At 39.7% G+C, this 20659-nt stretch overlaps 1 protein-coding gene across 3 annotated transcripts in view; it reads left to right on the top strand.

Moving 5' to 3' along the window:
* The window catches only part of RPH3A (rabphilin 3A), a 206217-nt gene that overhangs the window by 116072 nt on the left and 69486 nt on the right, over positions 1-20659 (top strand). For all 3 annotated transcript variants that reach the window (XM_075178499.1, XM_075178500.1, XM_075178501.1), the window contains one exon: positions 5107-5253. In XM_075178499.1, coding sequence (XP_075034600.1) covers positions 5107-5253 — 147 coding nt within the window. The remainder of the gene's footprint in view (positions 1-5106; positions 5254-20659) is intronic.

Here is a 20659-nt window from a genome sequence, read left to right on the forward strand (position 1 = left end):
ATCCTGCATCCAAGTTGCTAAGGCTAGATGACTCCTCCACTATCCTGGATTCCTCAGAAGAATTCTTGAGCGTTAGTCCCGCTGCTGCTGGGGGGTGGATCTTCATCCCAGAAGCAGACCAAGAAGAAGCCTAATAGTAGTTTACAACAATTGACTGTTAAACAATCTTTTGCAGAGGAAGCAAGTATGCAAGCTGTCACCCAGTTGCAAAGCGGATCACAGACGCCATGGTGACTAGTTTTAGATCTGCGTCCAACATCCACTATTAATGCATCTGGTGTTAGACAGTTACTTGAGGTCTTGTGTCCCCATTACCAAATTCCATCACAACACCATTTTACTAGAAAACCTATTCCTCACCTCTACCAGAAGGTTCGTAAAAATGTAATTATTGGGCTACAAAATGCCATTCTATTCACTATACACTTAACCACAGATATGTGGACAAGAGGAACTGGGCACACTAAAGATTATATGACTGTGACAGCCGACTGGGTTGGTGATTCGCCTTCACCAGCAGGAATAGCAGCAGCATGTACCCAAGTACGTTACATTTGTCATATGCAGGCTACTCTGTGTATCACCGGCTTCACTAACAGTTTTTGTAACAGATTTTCAGCTGTATGCCTAAGGGATGTCATTGCAACAAGACTTATCCCATTTGGACTCTCCTCAGGATATGTCATATCTGATAATGCCACCACTATTGTGAGAGCATTACAGCTGGGTGAATTCCATCACATTGCCAGTTTTGCTCACGCAATAAACTTGCTGGTGCATGGCTTTTTTAAAAATGACATATAGCATCAAGCACTGATGCAATGATGTCATCATGCGCCGATTCTTCCCCCAGGCCCCCACCGGCAGCACAATCTCTTCATTCCTGCAGTATAGGAATTTTCACCTCCTTTTTCTCCTCTAAAATCGCGGCCATCAGACTTGCAATCTCCTCCTCCACCCACTCTTCCGCCACCCCCCTCTCGCCCTTCCTCCCCCCTCCACTCTCCCCCCTCTTCCCCAGCCACCAACTCCTTCTTCTCTCCTTCTGCCCCACCTCGGGTGAGGAAGTCCACTCTCTCATTTCTTCTTCCCCCCCCCCTTCTACCTGCCCCCAGGACCCCATCCCTTCTCACCTTCTTCGCTCCCTTTCCACCTCCACCTGCTCCCACCTCGCTTACCTCTTTAATCTGTCCCTCTCCACCGGCATCTTCCCCTCCGCCTTTAAACATGCTCTCGTCTCACCCATTCTCAAGAAACCCAAACTTGACCCCACTTCACTCTCTAATTACTGCCCCATTTCCCTTCTCCCATTTGCCTCCAAAATACTCGAGAGACTTGTCTGCAACCGTCTCTCCACCTACCTCTCTGAACACTCCCTCCTTGACCCTCTCCAATCAGGCTACCACCCCCTCCATTCCACTGAAACTGCCCTGGCTCAAGTTACGAACGATCTCCTCTCGGCTAAAGCCATGGGCCACTACTCCCTCCTGATTCTCCTCGACCTCTCAAGGCCTTTGACACCGTTGACCACCCCCTCCTGCTTCACACCCTTCAGTCCATTGGCCTCTCCGGTACCGTCCTCTCCTGGTTCACCTCTTACCTTGCCGACCGTTCCTTCTCTGTTTCCACCTCTGATTCTCTCTCCCCTTCTTCCTCCCTTCCAGTCGGGGTCCCTCAGGGCTCTGTCCTTGGACCCTTACTATTCTCACTATACACCTCTTCTCTGGGTGCACTCATCAGCTCCTTTGGCCTCAAGTACCACCTTTATGCTGATGACACTCAACTCTACCTTTCCTCTCCTGATCTCTCTCCCTCCCTTCTTTCCAGGGTATCCGCATGCCTCTCTGCCATCTCCTCCTGGATGTCCTCTAGATTTCATAAACTCCATCTTGCTAAAACTACTCAGTCTTTCCTCCCTCTCGTACCTCCTTCCCCTCTGACCTCTCCATCACTGTTGACAACTCATCTATCTCCCCTGTTCCCCAACTCCGCTGCCTAGGTGTCATCCTCGACTCCTCTCTCTCCTTTGCCCCTCACATTCACTCTCTCGCCAAATCCTGCCGTTTCCAGCTTCGCAACATTGCCCGCATTCGGCCCTTCCTCTCCTAGGATGCCACCAAATCTCTCGTCCACTCTCTGATTATCTCACGCTTGGACTACTGCAACCTTCTCCTTATCGGCCTCCCCCTCTCTCATCTCGCTCCCCTTAGATCTGTACTTAATGCCGCTGCTAGGCTTATTTTCCTCTCTCGCCGTTCCACCTCTGTATCCCCACTCTACCAAGCCCTTCACTGGCTCCCCTTCCCCTACAGAATCCTTTTCAAGCTCCTCACTCTGACTTACAAGGCCCTCGCCAACTCCACTGCTCCCTACATCTCTAACCTTATCTCTATTCACACTCCCTCCCGCTCACTGCGATCGTCCAACGATCGTCGCCTCTCTTTACCTCTGATTACCTCCTCTCACGCACGTATCCAAGACTTCTCCCGCGCCGCTCCCCTCCATTGGAACAAGCTCCCCCGCTCCATCAGAACTTCCCCTAATCTGTCCTCTTTCAAACGAACATTAAAAACCCACCTTTTCCTTAAAGCCTTCCAGTCTCATGCCTAAACTCCCACCGGTCGGCAACCTCTCTTTCTCATCCCTTCTTCCCTTCTCCCCCTTCCTCCCGTCTCTCCGTCTCATCCATGTGTCTGTCTGTCTTCCCCTCCCTTTAGATTGTTCGCTTCTTTGAGCAGGGCTCTCCTACCTCCTGTTTCCATCACTTTTAACTGCGCTCTCCAGCTACTCAGCTCACCTCCTCTCAGTCCCTCTGCCCTCTGTCTCCTCTCGCTTCTCTCTGCTCCCCTCAGTGACTCTCAACCTGTCATCCGTGCCCACCCTCTTGGGCCATAGTTACCTGCCTGTACTCACTTTTTCCCTCCCTCCCTCTCTTTCATGCTGTGCCTGAGCCCCCAGAGTTATAGTGCTTACTGTTACTTGTACTATGCTGTTTCACCTTGTACTGTGCCATTGTTTGTCCTTGTGCGGCGCTACGGATACTTTGTGGCGCCCTATAAATAAAAATGAATAATAATAATAACAATAGTTGTTAGTGCTAAGGGCAAGAGCAAGTAGAACTAAAGTCTCATTCACCATCAGCACTGAAGGGGATAAACGTAATATAACATTTTAGCTCATAATTGTTATAGGTACATACCACTCTAGCTTAGTGCTTAGCTTTGACCCTAAACCTCTTCAGTCTCCACCCCCCCCCCCACACACACACCCCCACCCACCTTCCTTCCTTCCTTCCTCCACCCTCCTGTTCCTGACCTATAATGTGTACACGCATACATACATACATACATACATCTCTGCCAGACATATTCACAGGTACCTTGGTCAGTATGTATTGAATTGCCATGCTTGCAGCTTTAGGTTTATTTGCTACCTACTTCTTAACCATCATGTACAGTTGCTTTTCTATTTTCTTGCCATTGCATTGCTGTTCTGATTTGTTTGGAAATAAAGATAAAGCAATAAAGTTTCTTCTTTGTTTAAAGCTGCTAAGCCATGTAGTTCTTATTCTGAGCTTCTCTAGTTGTCCTTGTGGTTACTGGCATGACCACATTCCTGGCCATTCTTGTCTGTTGTCTAGACTTTTGTTTTTGGTCCTCATTCTTGAATCTACTCATCCTGCCCAGACATTTACCTTTTCCTGGATTATGCAATTTACATTGATGCTCTGGATACCTGGACTGAATTTGGCTTATGATCAACAGAAAAAAAACGTAATTTTAAACGGATTATAGGAAACTGATCCTACAGTAGATACTTACTAGCACCTAATTTGTACAGCATCAAGTATCCATTACCCTTTATGAAGCCGATTGGGTTGATCCTAAAGTTCTTCAAGTACTTTCTTCATAGCAGAATGTTTCTTTATCTAGCCCTCCATCCAAATATTCTGACCTTTGTTATTGAGTGTTTCGGCTGTTTGCGGCTTTGCTGTTTTTTTGCATTCCAGCACCTCAAAGTTGTGGAGGAGACCCAAATGCATCTAGAATTGAAGAATGAATAGAATTTGATGACAGAAAGACCCCGACAGGCCCATCTCATTTGATAAAAATGTTTAGATACTCAGAATGAAGTCAAAATATATTGTTTAATGTAAACCTCACATTCCATTACTGCTCAACCTAGACAAACTTCCTTGTGTATTACTGTTTCCTTGTGGCTATACAATGGCATAGGCAACCTCTGTGCTAGGGCCCTGTGGATATTCAGAAGCATCAGCATGACCTGTTTGGTAGATTTGAATACTTTTTAGTTCTGGATCCCGACTTGGTGCCCTTGATTCAGAAAGCTTCCTGTAGCTGTTGAGAAGACTGCGCTGGTGTTTCAAAGAAAGGGAAATAACAAACAACCCTGAGCCCTTGTACCACTGGGATTCCGGCAGGGCCCTCAGAGACACCAGTCCTATGTCTCTGTATGTGCAGACCTTTGGGGTTATTTAATAACATAGTGAAAACAGCACATCTCTCCTGTAAAGAGCTTACATTACACGAATTGCAATCACATCTGCTTGACTGCTTCTTCTCTCTTCAGTATTCTAGAATTCCTTGAGATTCGGCAGCTGTTGGTTTGTTTTTGTTTTTTTGGGTTTTTTTGTACCCTATTTCCCCTCCTAGATGATCTCATATTTTGTGCTTCTTTCTATGCGAATGTTATTTGCCCCACTATCAATTGTATCATTCTCCCAATAAAACATTCATTTGTTATATTTTCTTAGAAATAGTGCTATTACCATCAACTTGTAGTAGTAATAAATTCTATAACTAATGAGTAACAGAAGAGGCAAAAATATACAAACTAGACCATTTGTTGGAAAGATCACTGGCAAGTAACAGGCCCAATGATCAGTGTTTTTTTTTCTTTCAATAACACAAGTGAACTTGCTCCATTAGTCAGATGAGCAAATGAATGCCTTTAATATAATCTGTCCAGCAAGCATATAGTTCAAATTGATTTAAATGTTTTTTTACATCAAGTAAATGATGCATAAACTGACTCCTCTATGTAATGCGATTTGTTGAATTGTAAATACTCTTCTGGTATTTCTAGGCTCGATGCCGGATGGTCTGTACACCCAGCAAATCAAGGAGACCGGCAGAGAAAACATGAAGATCTAACCGATGAAGAAAAGGAAATTATCAACAGAGTGATCGCAAGGGCTAGCAAGATGGAAGAGATGGAGCAAGAACGAATTGGGTGAGATGTACTGGTTCTGTGCATTGAATGTGATTTTGATTGCCGATTTAGTAGCACCCACCACTAAAGCTACATTTCTGTGATTTATATAATGTGAGTAAACAGTTGAATGGAAATGAATATTAAATTGAGAAATATTTTTCCATTTAAGTTGTGCTGCATTCTGTTGTAATGTGAGTGTGCAATAAATATATATGTAAATAACATTAACACATTTATTTTATATAATGAATCCCTGGATCTAGCCTTTATTCATCTTAGGTCCTTTTGGGCTCTGGTCGCAACCATTCAGAGCTACGAAAATTAGGATATCCAGACAGAATTAAGCCAAATTCTAATGATAATCTTGGAATCACTGACTTAATTCCTTACCCAACAAAACCTGATTTGCATACTTGACCGTGGTGTGATGATATGAGGTCAATAGAGGACTGTTGTATTGCAGATCAAATTAAATATTTGGCGCATTCTACTATTTGGGTAACTTTGCACATATATGCTTGTTGAGAAAATAATAAAATTTGGTATTTACTTCACATTCCTTCATCAGATTTCCATGTTCAGACATATACTGTGTACTGAATGTAATTCTCAATGTGGATTCTTAATTTGTTTTGTAGAGCTAACCTTGGTCTTCAGTGAGGTTACTGTGGAAGATATTACCTCATTAGCCCTTTAAGTAGTTAAAAGCAGACCTTAATTCCCTTGCATAAAAAAAAAATGTAACTAAAGTTGCGGCGGTCCCTGGTGAATACCTTCTGCCCGTTAGACTCTGCTCCTTGCTGAAAGTAGTGCTAATTTAGGTAGATCTATGATCCTAACCTGCTGAACCCTGTCAGTCATCTCTACTCTAAAATTGACACTTTGCCCTAAACTATAACATAAAGTTTACAAAAAAAAAGTCTGGCACTTAAGGAATTGTTGCACAACAGGATCTGTAAAAATTACAATAGAACAAAAGTATTTTGTCTTCAATCCATAAACACACATGTTGCATGCAATATAAAAATGCCTGCATCTTAATGAATGGGCAAATGAATAATCCTACCCTAAATTCAAGTAGTTAAAATTGTATTATCATACAGTTTCCTGAGACACCAGATGTTAGAATGTAGCCATTCCAAGAACCAATTTTGAAGCAGAGAGACAATCCTTTTTAGCAGACTAGCAAAATGTGTTTTAGGCAGACAATACTTGCACACAAGCAATTATTTCACAATCCATTTTGCTGTGTTTGGCAGTACAATATATATGAAGTTAGTGCCACTATTGTTTGCACAGACATTCTCTATGTTTTAAGGTATAAGCTGGTCACACTGGGGTCGTTCCTGCTATTTTATGTCAGTCAGGTGACCGAAAAAGAGTTCTGGCAGGATCTAGTGTGGGTAGAAGATTACTACACAGGCTTATCGCTGTCATCTTCCACCACATTTAATAACAGGTCCGATAATAGGACATTTCATTTTACTTAGGTTATTATTGGGTATTGCTCTAATTAGTGAGGCCAATGAGGGCACATTTTCACATGCCATTAGTGCCAGGTACACTCATTTTTGCACATCTACTCAATATGTGAGTGGGTAGACTTATGTGCACATCCAGCCAATGCCAGCATCGGTCATTGTATACAGTATGTGCAAATCCAGAAGTGGTCTGGTATGCTCATGTTACATAAGTATATTGGTATGGTCAGTTGAACTGCACTGTTCTTTGACAATCAGGCCATTATTGGAGATTGCAATTTGGTTTTACTGGTTGAGAAACAAATACTGAATAAGAAATGTGTCTTTGGGCTATGAAACCTGTCATGACTCACAGATCTGTACATGCACAGTAGAAGATCTCCACAGACAAAGACAGCAAATGTAGATTTTAACCTTCCAATTTAGGACTGAAATATGTGGTCTTGATTGACAAGTAAAGTAAATTGGAATTATATGGCTACTGTGTGTTTCCAATCATATGGAGAGATGCAATTATTTTAAGACAATGCGAGATAAACAATTCATTCCAAAATTAGTTCTGGGCAGGTTGTTAACTCGTTCCTTGCCATTCCTGAGAGAATAGTAATTTTCTTGTGTTAGGATAATATTTTATTAAAATACACATGTTTACTATATTTGAGGGCGTGAGGGTCAGTTGCGCTTCCCAGATACTGTGATGCTGCCACTACCAAAGGATTGCAGAGGGAGGACCCTACCATCCAAAGGTGTACAAAGATAAAAATAAAATTATGGTTCCTATTGCAATTATAAACAGATATGCCTGAATATATGAGTATCAACTGTACATAATAAAATATAATTCCATTTAATAATGATCATCAAGTGCAAAGTTTAAAAATACCAGTTCTGGCCAGAACATTAAATGCAAAACATTAGATGCAGAACATTAAATGCAGAGACGTTATACATCATTATAATGTTATGTAGAAGAAGCAAACACTATAATAAAAAAATAGATGCCAAGAGTTGTTGCTTATCTAGATAAATGGAAAATATTAAAGAATAGTCACAAAAGTATGATCAAAAAGTTAATGAGTGCCGCCTGTCCATAGGACCAGCGTTCCTTTTTAGTGGTATTGCGGTAGAGGCAATAATACCAAGTGCAGCAAAGTTTTTAGTTATTCCACTAGATCTGTGAAATCATACTATACTCCTTTAACAATATTATTCCTTACCAATGATCATATATTTGTTGTGGCAGTCTTTATAGGACACCAAAGTGAAATAGTTCTGGACTCACGTTTCAAGGATCCATTCCCCCAAAATGCTTCGTCCTTCCCTTGTGGATCCTTCTGCCTCCCCTATGAGTCGGGAGGGCGGTTTGTGTCAGGGTCCCTTGGGCGGTGGAGTGATTGGGTGCTTGGGAAATCCTGCACATGTGCAGTGGGGAACCTGCATCCTTGTCAGCTGGGTGATGGCGGTCTTTTGTAGCCCAATTAGCTTAGTTGTGTTATCAGTCAAATCTTTGTATAGGTAGATATATTGAAGGATAAATTGTAGTGTTAATTAGCGATTCTAACCAACGCGTTTCACCTGTGGAAATATGACGTTCCTCAGGGATAACGTTCCGGTACTATAGTGTTTGCATCTGCTACATAACATTCTAATGATGTACAAATGTCTCTGCATTTAATGTTCTGCATAAAATGTTTTGCATTTAATGTTCTGCCCAGAACTGCTATTTTAAAACTGCACTTGATGATTATTTTTTTAATGGAATTATGTTTTATTATGTATGGTTGCTGCTCATATATTCAGGCATATCTGTTTATAATTGCGCCTAGGAAGCATAATCTTTGTACACATGTTTACTAATTGAAATAATTAAATACATTCAACATCATCTAAATTAAACATGTCACGCCTAAGAGTGGTGCTGTCTGCAGATTAAATTTTATGCTGCTGAAACTGGAGGGGTGGAGTGCAACGCGCCCCTGGTCTTCACCAGGGAACCCCGCAAGGAGGTATGGATTTGGTTGCTAGGAATACGCAGGTTGCGGTTCTCCAGTACAGCTGCCAGCAAAGCAGAGTTAGAATGGTCAGGCGATCCGGGTCAGAACCAGGCAGACTAGGCGGTACCAAATCGTGATCCAGAAGAAGCATCAGGAAACAAGTCAAGGTCAGAATCCACGAGAAATAGGCAGCAAAGGGTCAAGCAAAGGAGTAGTCAGGAGAAAGCACGAAGTCAGTAACAGGAACCGAAAGGATAGTCACAGGAGACGCTGGATTAGAGGTCGGAACTAATATAGGGTGCCAGAAGTTTGGCGTCTGGTTGCATAGCAAGCAGACGCAGCGGGGGCAGAGGCAGGCGACCGTCCCGGAGGACATACGGAGGGACAGCGCATGACAAAATAAAGTTGTGTTTTCCATAAAAAATATTTACAAATAAATGTTAGATGGGAATGTTATATTGATGCATTAAATTTGTATACATTTATGGAATATTCTTACTGTCTACATTTGTGTGAACATTGATTGGATAACAATGCTCAAAATGTGCAAACGTGCTGTAACCTACAATGACTAATCAGCAATTATCTTTTATCAACTTGGAGCAAGTTAGACAATGGAACCAAATATCTGATTGGCTGCTGTGATTTTAGTGTACATTTGCACTTTTGAGCATCGTAGTAAATAACGAACTCTCACTCCAATTTCTCAGAGTTTGAGCTTCCAAGAAGAAAATAACAAGTGAACAAAGTGGAATTTATCATGAATTTACACCACTTGCTTTTTTTGCCCCTTGGATATATGCCTTAATTTCAATGCTTGATATAATAAATGTCAGTAAAATACACTGTATGTGGTCTATACTGCTTAAAATACTTATACAGAATATAATCTACACTCTTCATTTTTTTTTTTTTTTTTTTAACTCAATAGATTAGACATAGGTCATAAAGTACAAGTTTAGAATTGGTGTCCATTATTTACAGCAGCTGGTCAGCAAATCAAATAATAAATAATGTATAAGAATAACTAATACCAAAATAAAAAGGCTTACTTACTGCACATAGATCAGCTCGCTTTATCTCAGGTTCTATATGGGGTTTTTTAAAATTATTTTATGGTGGCTCCCAACGGTCTGTTTCTAAGTAGCTAATTCTCTCTATATAATGTGCATTTCTGCCTAGCAAGTCTGTCAAACTGTCAGAAAGAGAGATGCAAATGGTGCAGTTAGCTGTTCTCTTGCTTCAGAGAAGCCATCTATTAAGACATACACTTCTCTTTCATTTAAATATAAAACTGATGTGTGATGTAGAATGTGATAAACTACAGCCTCATGCGTCATTCATCATTCTGACTTCCTCGAAGACCATAATCTGTTATATCATTGGCTGGAGAATAAATTTATTGAAAGACCAAGTAAAGCCACTATTAAACACTAATGTATATCAGTAGAGCGAGTATTGCTAAACTGAATGATGTGCATGATATGAAGTGTTTATACTTAGTTAAAAATTTAGTTAGTTATTAAATATTTAGTTGAGTATGTTTATAATGTTCTCTTGGTTCCTACAGCAAATTGCCATATTCAAGGCCACCAAGAGGAATCTTGGGCCCTGGTCTAGCTGCAAATTGGAACCATAGGCTGAGCATGCAGGTCTGCCAATGCTGGTTCTGCGTACACGCCTAGTAAAGTTTGACCATGTGCCCCCCTACCCAGGGTGTGTGTCCAGCTTTGGAAAAACCTGGTGCTGCACAGCCAAGGTGCTGTGTGATTATATGGACCAGTAGGAAGGTAGAAGGAAACTATTGGTCCATGCAGTCACTTTCCCTTGCTTACAGTCTGGCACAGAGGAGGTCATGAATGGGGCTGTAGCCCCAACTGAGCCACTTGCCTCATCATAATGAGACAACGCCAGCCCCCTACTCAACACTAGAGATGCTCTTGAACGGGATGCATTTTTTTGTTTTATTTTTTCAAATTAATATAAACATTTTCCAGAATTTCTTTGATCTATTACAAAAATTGTGCTAAATTTGAAAAATCCTAACAACTTAGACCATGTTCGAGGTGGTGTTCATATACTGTACGTTAGACAGCTGGAACTTTTTGTCTTAAATTGATAAATATTGATAGTTTTAATGGTGAACTGCTAACTTTAAACCCTGTAGTATCCGCAGTTAGAGTAAGAAAAAAAATCTAAATATTTTATTATTTAAAAATGTTATTTACATAGTGTTTATCAATAAATAATAAATATATTTAAAAACACTAATTTAAACATGAATGGCGAACCGAGAATGGCGTCCTGCAAACAGGAGCAGCAGATTTCGAATTACAGATTTAAATCGGTGTCAAATGGCCATTATGCTGTGAACATGTTTTTGGCCATCGAACCAATGAAATCAGGCTAAAGTGTGAACAGATTTTAAATTTTCGAGCATCTCTAGTCAACACTCATCCCTCATAACTCGCCCATCATGATGATGTTTGAGTCTGACAAATGATGATTTCCTTAACTGGACGCTATTGTGCTTATTTAGTATTGGACACATTTGCACTCCGAAAGTACGTAGGAAAAAAAACATCCATAAAATAAAGCGTACTTATGTTCATATGTTAAGTCAGATGCATCTTGATTAAAAACGTAGGCGTACCTTATGTCCCTTTTTAGCCTAGAGATATGTCTTGACTGTGTTGTTGCTAAACACAAAAGCTATATTTTCAGTATGAAATGCAATTAAATACCAAACCTCCACATGACCTCTATAAAAATCAAATGAAATTTTTCTTTTCTGCAGTAGTTCAAATGCAAATGTCAATTAAATAATGAAAATAGATGGCCTTGACTGATATAATAATGCAGCAATGCTAATGATGTAACCTGGATGAGTCAATATGCACTCAGTCAGAAGATAATGCACCTCCTAAAAGGCATATCTACGGATTGTGTCTACATGTAATTGTGTCACAATTATGTGAACCCGCCCTTCCTATAGTCTGCCTATGCTTGACCGCTCCCTTTCAGCCTCTCTGCGACGATATGCAGAACTGTATACGGACGGTTTTTGTGTCCATACACAGTACGGAATTGCGTATCTTATACAAAAAAATTGACATATGTCTAAATAAGCACATTGTATGTCTGGTTTTATTCAGACTTTTCTCAATAGCTGAGATAAAAGTTTTGTGTCTTTTGGGTATTCCCCCTTCCACTAAATCAAACAGCAAAATACACTTCCTACATTCAATATGCAATTGCTAAAAGGCCGTTGATGTAGGACAGAGCAGTCAAGTTATGCACTACCCAATACTGATGCACAGTAGAAAAGGTCTGTGCTCTCAAGTAGGTTTTCTAAAGATGCCAATTGTTCGTAAATAATTAAAACAACCTCCTCAGTGTTTCATGGTGTGTATTTTACACATATATTTACATATATATATATATATATATATATATATATATATATATATATATTCTTTGCTTTTTAGATATTGTTATGCTGCGCCTCCTCTTTAGAATGTAATATCTGCTATTTCAGCCTTCCCTGTGCTGTTAGATACTAAGGGCTTTGATGGTTCCTCTGCCATTTTACCCATGGCGTTATATAATACAATGGTAAATTTGTCATCTTATTCTGAGACATGTATAAATGTACTAGAGAGGTGTAACACCATAATAAAACACAAAATACTGTTTGAATTAAGCAAGTTATTAATTAAATTGACAGTTTTGATTTGAGTAATTTTTGCACAACATATTAAGAGATAAGAATTGTGTCATTTGCCCCGCCCCCCAAAGCGGATATCCCTACTCTGAACCAATAAAAACAGAGGGCGGGGCCACACTGGTTGGTCCATGATGTCACTATGCCCCACCCTTCCGTTTAGTTTGCACAACCGACCAGGATCAGGGAGAATTGCCTGCTCTCCCGGGTGTCCTGTAGAACTCCCAGAAATTCGGACGTCTCTTGGACATTCTGTGAGAGTAGGCAACTATGATTTTATATAAACAGATATAATACTTATCAAATCCTTGTATCTTGGATCCAGTTGTTTGTCTGTAATGTAGGGAACATTTCTGTAGTATAGAGTTCTTTTCTGCAGTGTAGTGGAATGTCTTTTTCAATCCTTTTTGTAGTGTAGTGTTCTCTATAGTGTAGTGTATTCCAATCCTTTTATGTAGTGTTGTGTATGCTTGTTGTCCAGGGAAAGGCAGGCAGGAGAGCGAGAAAGAGGGAGAGTCCCGAGTCTGGCTCTTATAATCCAGACCCGGAAACTCCCAGCCTCCCCTCCGGCCAGGTCACCACACACATGTGGACGCTGTGTGCATGGGCCAGGGGTGGTGATGTAATCACCCCTTGTGTCTCTCCCCACTGTGTACATGAGTTGTCACGCACAGTGGGGTTTCTTTCTTTAAGTGACTGTGCATGCACCATCACAGTGTGGCCATGCATGCTCAGAGACTGGCGTGTGCACTGTATGTACTGAGCGAGCCGTGCATGCGCACTTTGTTGATGTACATACACGGGTGCACATACACGGGTGCACACACACACCGCCCCCCTTCACAAATGGGGTTAAAGATGGTGTTTTTTACCTCCCAAAATGGCAAATCTTCTGAAAAGTCTCTGTGCACTCCCCTCTCCTACTGAGGCAAACAGGATCATGGAGTAAGGGTATTGACAATCTTGCTGCCTGTTTGATTCATGTGTGACTCAGACTAGAGATAGTTGAAAAGAATACTGTAGCACTGGACCATTGGAGCTCTTAAGGTACTTGTCGGATTGGAATAACACCTTGAATAATAACACATCTTGTGTTTTTAAAATATTCATTTCTCTAGATCACTGTATGTTAAAAAAAATAAATTGAGAAACTGTTCCATACTCTTTCCATCCTCTGTACCATACACTCTTTCCGTCCTCTCCCCATTACACAGTGAGTGTCAGGGTCCATCTTTCTATTTTAACTTTCTGCCACCTGCCACGTGTCCATAATTCCAACTTCTGAATTGGTAAAATGGAAATTAATAGTGATCAGGGAATTCCCTGTGTGAAGGGACCTACCCTGTCTGTCAGCACTAGTAGATTCAGGTTCATCTGTAAAAGCAACTGGCAGTGCTTGCAATAGGGCTCAACTGTTTTAAAAAAAATAAAATAAAAATGTGAACAATTGAAAATCTCGTTTGTTTGTTTTTTGTTCCTTTTGTGTCACTCTTAAAACTTTATCTCTACTGTAAATGGCAATTATTTTTTAAACTCTTTATTTGTAAAGTAAAGACAAAAAAAAGAAAAAAAGAAAATAATTTCTATATCTAAAATATACCTGCATCTAATTATTTTTTCAAAGAAAGCATTTTCAGGCCAAAACATATTGAGAGCTTTACTAGGGTACCCATAGACAAGGTGTAATACTTGGTGTTCATGAAGGAATGAAATACATGAAGGTGACTTTTCTGTTTCTTTACACCTATTTCCCTACTGGAGCCTCCAGTTTAAGAAGGAATTGGTTTTAAGAAGGAAATTCCAGCAGGAAACATCAACATAAAAAAACCTACGAATTTCAGCATTTCTGTAACAAATACCATACCTAACCAACCAGTGGCTCTCCAGATGTTGTGAATCTACAAGCCCTAGCATGCTTTGCCAACCAATAGCTGGCATGGTATGCTGAGACTATTTTCACTTCCCCTGGGGAGCCACAGGTTGGCCAGGCCATGACTAGGGCATGCAGAGCCTATCAGTATTTCCAGTTAGAAAGCAACTGAAAAAATTATACTTTGTCCATCATGTACATTATGAATTTGAAAGATACAGTAAATAATATAGGTATATTTGGTTATTTGTTTTATCAATATAACGTTCAAATGTTTCCCATACTATTAGGTAACTGAGCCTAATAATGTATTTTTATATATTATTGAATTATTGATGACTGGGGCACAGCATCAACAATAGCTCCCAAATTTTAAACGGCTGTATAATCAAACAGAAATAAAATTTTACTGAACTAAAATAATTGCAGTGGTCGGAGCATCGGTCATTTCTGACAAGCAAATATTTATAGTAGGAGCTAAAACTGGCAAAAGAAGTGTGCAAGGATTTTGAACTTTAAACTTTTTGTAACATGTTTTCTTCTGTAGAGAGTTAGTGTTAAACTCATACATTATGAACAAGAAAAGTTTCACAGATATGATCTCTCACATAATATGGTAATAAGACTACTGACCTAACTTCCTAAAATGTGTCATTTTTAGAGCATACTGTATTAAGGTTTCCCAAGTGTGCTGAAGAGTGAAAAGTATGCAACCCGTGGGAAGAGAAACAGGAGAAAATCAGCTGTAAATTGGTCTCCGAGAGACACTTACATGCCTCTGCACTAATACAATCTATTTCTGTTTGTCTCTTCTATATACCCGTCAACTTTATATTGGACCACTGAATTATTACAATCTGTTTTTATACCCTCACACTGGTCATAGAAGTGCACATTGGAATTGTTTCCTTGTCCTACAAGGCTATTCATAGTGATCAGACAATTTAAAGCAACCTAATCAGCCAACATAGGGCATTTGGAGATCTTTCATTGCCAAACTTTATTTCAGCTCTAACAAGCTACTCTAAATATATTTGTAGTTCTTGATATGTTCAGTATCCAAGTGAGACCAAATGCCTTTTAAAGAGGCTTAAATAGTAAGCACTTTATATACTTACAGTGAAACAGTATAAGTGATCATAGTCATAATGAAACTGCATTTTTGTAATAGACTAATGCATGGTGCTGACATTTTTGCAGTTTGTGAACAGTCAAAGAGCAATTGTTAGTGTCCAGCTCCAAATCCGTATATATTATTATTAAGCACTATACATTAAATAGAGTAACAAACGATGCATACTTTATTAGCAAGAGATCTAAATGGCTTTGGCAGGATTGTTTAATTTAGCTGATGTTGTCCAGATAGTGAAACGACTCAAATGTTAAGAATATATTATTAATATATTTTATTTATAAAGTGCCTTATTACGTAGTGCTGCACATTGAAGTGCTCATTCTACAAATGACATACAATGGCATGAACCAGACGGTAATGGAGGGTAGCTGTAGCTGTTGCTGATGACGCATGTTCATGGACGCAGGCGCTGTGAACCTTGGGGGAGAGTTCCACCTCCACCAGTCAGTGCGCTGCTAATGCGGTGACTGCAGGAAACCGCGCAGGTGACTGTTGTCATACTGTGCTCACTCCTGCAATCTGGGAATGTGGTCACTGGAGGGACAGCAGGAGCAAAATGGGGCAGAGAGTGGGTGAACCTCATTGCTCCCCTGTCCTCCCTCCCCCTCTTAGAAATGTGTCACCTCAGATGAGATTCTCACATTGCCTTATGGAAGGGACTGCCCTGCTCATTGTGAATGTATAGTAATGATTGGGCACCTGCTACATAGAGTTCCAGGTATGTTTGTTTCAATTCAAAACACTTTAGCGTTACACTTGAAATGTAATGAATGCCATCTGTCCACTTTATGTTCAGGGCGGAAAGCAAGTGACTATATGAAAGATTTAATAGAGGAACTTGAGGTAGAGTGATGTTTGCTATAGTAATGCAGGCATTACATTGTATAAATAAGTTAACTACTTCTTTGCAATTAAAAATCAATGTTATTGAATACAATGCTAGTTTAAAGGCTAGTTTAGAATGTATTTACATTAACTACAAAGAACTACAATGCCACGGTTTGATTCTGCTTATCTTCATTGGATTATATTGGTGATTAGCTTTCACCATTAACCATGTTGTAGGTGGCTTTACTATAATAAGTTTAAAAACATACTAGTAGGTTAATTGGCTGCTATCAAAATTGACCCTAGTCTCTCCCTTTGTCTGTCTGTCTCCCTCTTTGTCTGTCTGTCTGTGTGTGAGTGTGTGTCAATCCTAGGGAATTTAGACTGTAAGCTCCAATGGGGCAGGGACTGATGTGAATGAGTTCTCTGTACAGCGCTGCGTAATTAGTGGCGCTATATAAATAAATGATGATGATGATGATGATGAAGGTTTGTTTGACTTGACTGTATGTGCAAGTTGCCATAAAGTCTGTTCGGAGTTGCAACTAATAATACTAACAGAGACCATAATCCAATTGGTATTTAATGTGCCCAGTGAAATATTCGTAGTCCTCTGGATGCTATGTATATATATTTGGCTTGTGGTATTTTTTTTTTCATTTATAAAGTTATAATATTTTAATTCAAAATGATTCTCTATTTATCCCTGCTTTTGGTGTACATTGTAACGTTTTACCCTGTCCATACTTGGAAAAAACACTAAATTGCAATATCCTTTTAGGTCCTTTCTTGGCACTGTGCTTTTGAGCAATATAAATTATTAAACACAAAATCTGGTGTGCGGCACATGGCTTACCTGACAGTAATGCGATGCAGAGTCTACTATACTTAATAAAAGCCTCCTTACATTCTGCATGGTTTTTATGAGTTTCTTAAAATTGAATAAGATATTTCACTATTTAGAGTTAGAGCAACCAAATTTCTGCTCCTTTGCAAATGTCACCATTTTGCTCCACCAACTCATGTGCTTTGGTGGAAATCTAAACACATACACAAATCGCGGTGCCCAGGACCACCAAAGATGACTTTATTACACTGTGCTTTATCTGTTTCGCACTTTGTAAATGTGGCCTAGTGGTCGAAAATTATTGAACAAAAAAGGGACTGGAAAACCGAGACACATGGGCGTCCTACACTGGCATACCTCCCAATATTTTAAAGGTAAACCATGAAACTAAATAATCCCCATCTCTGACCCACCAAAGCCAAACCCACAACCCACATTTACTGGCCACAACTCTTTTGAAGACCACAAATTGGGACCATTCCTCCTATAATTGGACCTTTGGGAGGTAGAGTGTGTACTGGGACTCACTTACATTTATTATCAGAGCCTTCGATGTGGAGAATTAGTAAAGAAGAAAAGAATAAGTATCTCCATGAAAGCCATGTTTCCCAATGTTTCCATATGAATAATAGCTCTAGAAAACTGGGGCCTGCTGAGAAAGATATTAACAATGTCTTGGTCACATAATTCTGCACATGACGATCTCATCAATCTGATCTGGAAAGATAAGATGAGCAGAGAAAAGGAAGATGGAATTAATCATATCAAGATGGGAACGTGTGCGATGTAAGGAGTATTTTATGCCTGTCCTACAAAATGTGAATATAGTGACCTTGAAAGTATGTTTATACATATAAATCCATTTATCTTCATTGTCATAAACAGCATTTTACAGTATTTTAAAATATCAATGGATACCTGAGTAATTCACTGAAGATTAAGGGATACCAGCTATAATCTGATATATTTTTGTCAGAATTTACACTATAATATTAATAAGAAGCATTATATTGTACAAGATGACAACAGATAGAGAGAAGTTAAATTTATAACCTAATCTAGACCTTCCCAAAGTGTAGCAAATGTGCCAGACTGTCCCACACTAAATCCATTTACACAATCTGGATGTGGACGGCATTGCATGTGACATAAACTTGACATTAGTCTAACTTAAACTTACTCCATTTTCTTGTTGTGCTGTAAACTGAGCAAATTGACTAGTGTGAGAATATGTTTGCCCAAGTAGAAAATATATATATCCCAAATTAAGGTGCATTTTATTTCAACAAACTAAAGCCTACATTACATATAAAACTTTGTTTATTAAAAAAAGGTTGCTTATCCTTGCATATTCTTCTGAAATGACTTCATTGTGCTGTTGCTTATAAATGGAGTTGGTCAAGTAAGTAAGCATAAGGTCCCTTTTCACTAAAGTGAGCTAATTTAAAAGATTCATAATACTAGAGGGTAGATTTCTTCTTGTTATAACTAGAGATGCGCAGACTCGGTTTTTCAAAAACCGAGCCCCTCCTCGAACCTAGTATATCCGAGTACCGAGCCGAGCCAGCTTGGTACTCTCCCGCTTCCTCAGATCCGACAATGAGGAAAAACGTTGTTATCGCATCCCGCGGGTTTTGGATTTCATAAGTCCTTCAATCCCCAGGAGATCCGGCGCCATTGCTCACACAGACACAGGAGGGCTAACATCGTTTTGTCACTCTCCAGCCTCCAGCCACAAATCTCAATCAGTCCTGCAACAGAACACCTAAATCACTGCCCGACAGTGATTTCTTTACTCAGTTGTCATTACTCAGTAGTCGTTTGCTTACAAAAAAGCTATTTTTAACTATTTCATTCACTTTGCACACTGTACTGTGTGTGTGTATACTATCTGACAGCATTGTTGCTCACCAAAAACACTGCCTGACAGTATGTACTCTATATTCATTTGTGTACTCATTTGTTATTTGAGTGAAAAGTTTAATATTTTTTGCATTTTTGGACAAATTGTGTGTGTTCACCGATATTGATCATGATCAGTCGACAGAGGAGCAGGATTACCAACCAGCTGCTAACACCAGTCATGATGATACTAATCCTTCTACATCATCTATTAAAGCCTATGGTCAAGAGAATAGTGGGTTTAAGTCAGGGAAACTGAAATCCAAAAAACACGCTTTTATATTGGTAAATAAAAAAAACACCTGTAATAAAGGTAAATTTTACTGTAGAGAAAAACTAAAATTGCCAACATGCCATTCTACATAAAATAACAACAAGCAGTGCAGCATCAGCTATCTCCCTTCTCTTAGCAAGATCCCAGCATCTGCAATCTACACTGTCATAATCCTCACCCTCTCTCTCATCAGTGTGTACATCATCCTCACGCAATATTAATTCCCGCTGAAATCCACCATTACAGAAGTCTCTTCTCTGTACTTTGATGTAATTGTCGGTAAAGGCCTTCCTCGTGGAATTTGTAGTTCATTTTGATGAACATCATCTTTCCACATTTTTAGGAAGTAGCCTCCTACACTGATCACTGACAAAGTTCCCAGCTGTGCTGTAAACTCTTTCTGAATACACACTGGAGGATGGGCAGCTTAGGTATTGCAAAGTGAGTTTGTGCCAAGGAAAGGGAGGTTTTTTACACTGCTATTGTTTCTTTTTCTTTTTTTTTTAGTTGAAAGTTCGTCACAGTTCGGCTTCATATACAGGAGTCAATTAAAAATCAGTTGACTCCACATTATGAGCGAGGAAGTATCTGTGAAGTCCCGTCACAAAAATCAGTAATATTTCAGTACCCTAACATTCCACAGTCTCATCACCAACGGGCGCCTTCACTGGTACTAGATTTTCCCCCTAGGTGTAGCAGCTGCCAAACATGACTACGAAAGGCAAGAAGCATGCGGGACGAGTTCAGGTCAATTTAAATGATTTTTACACTTCCTAATCCCCATTGTCTGCCAATGAGGAAGCGGTGTGTCCAAATCAAATTCCAGGGCGGTCAGCGCTAAGTGCTGCAGGGAAAAATAATGATAATTTATAATTTCATTCAGTGTGTTAGGCACTCCCGAAATGTTGGTGCTCTAGGCAACTGCCTTAGTTTGTCAAATGGTAACAAACTAATTAGTACAGTACTTTGTTATGTTGTAAATCCCCAAAGTATATCTGGGCATGTTAGAAATTAAGAAATATTTCCTATATAGTAGTTTTCTAGGGCTTTGGATGGTGTTGTCATTCTTTTAAGTCTCTTCAAAGCCAAGCTTTAGGAAATTATCAGCCAAAATGGCATAAATCTTTAAACATTAATATTTTTTGTATAGTTTACAATGCTTTGAAGGTTAAAGTACAGAGCTTAGTTCAGCGTACCCTTGTATTAAATGATGGACTGTCAATGATTCATATATCACAATGTCAAGTACATGAAGACAATGCCACAGCAGCAATCTGCTAATGGTGTATACAGTAGTTACCATGTCCTGCTGCACATGTAGGTGTCGTTTGTTTGAGGTCTGTGACTGCTTTAAATAAAATAAAAGTTT

Source organism: Mixophyes fleayi, chromosome 1, assembly GCF_038048845.1.
Source record: "Mixophyes fleayi isolate aMixFle1 chromosome 1, aMixFle1.hap1, whole genome shotgun sequence".
Classification (NCBI taxonomy): domain Eukaryota; kingdom Metazoa; phylum Chordata; class Amphibia; order Anura; family Limnodynastidae; genus Mixophyes; species Mixophyes fleayi.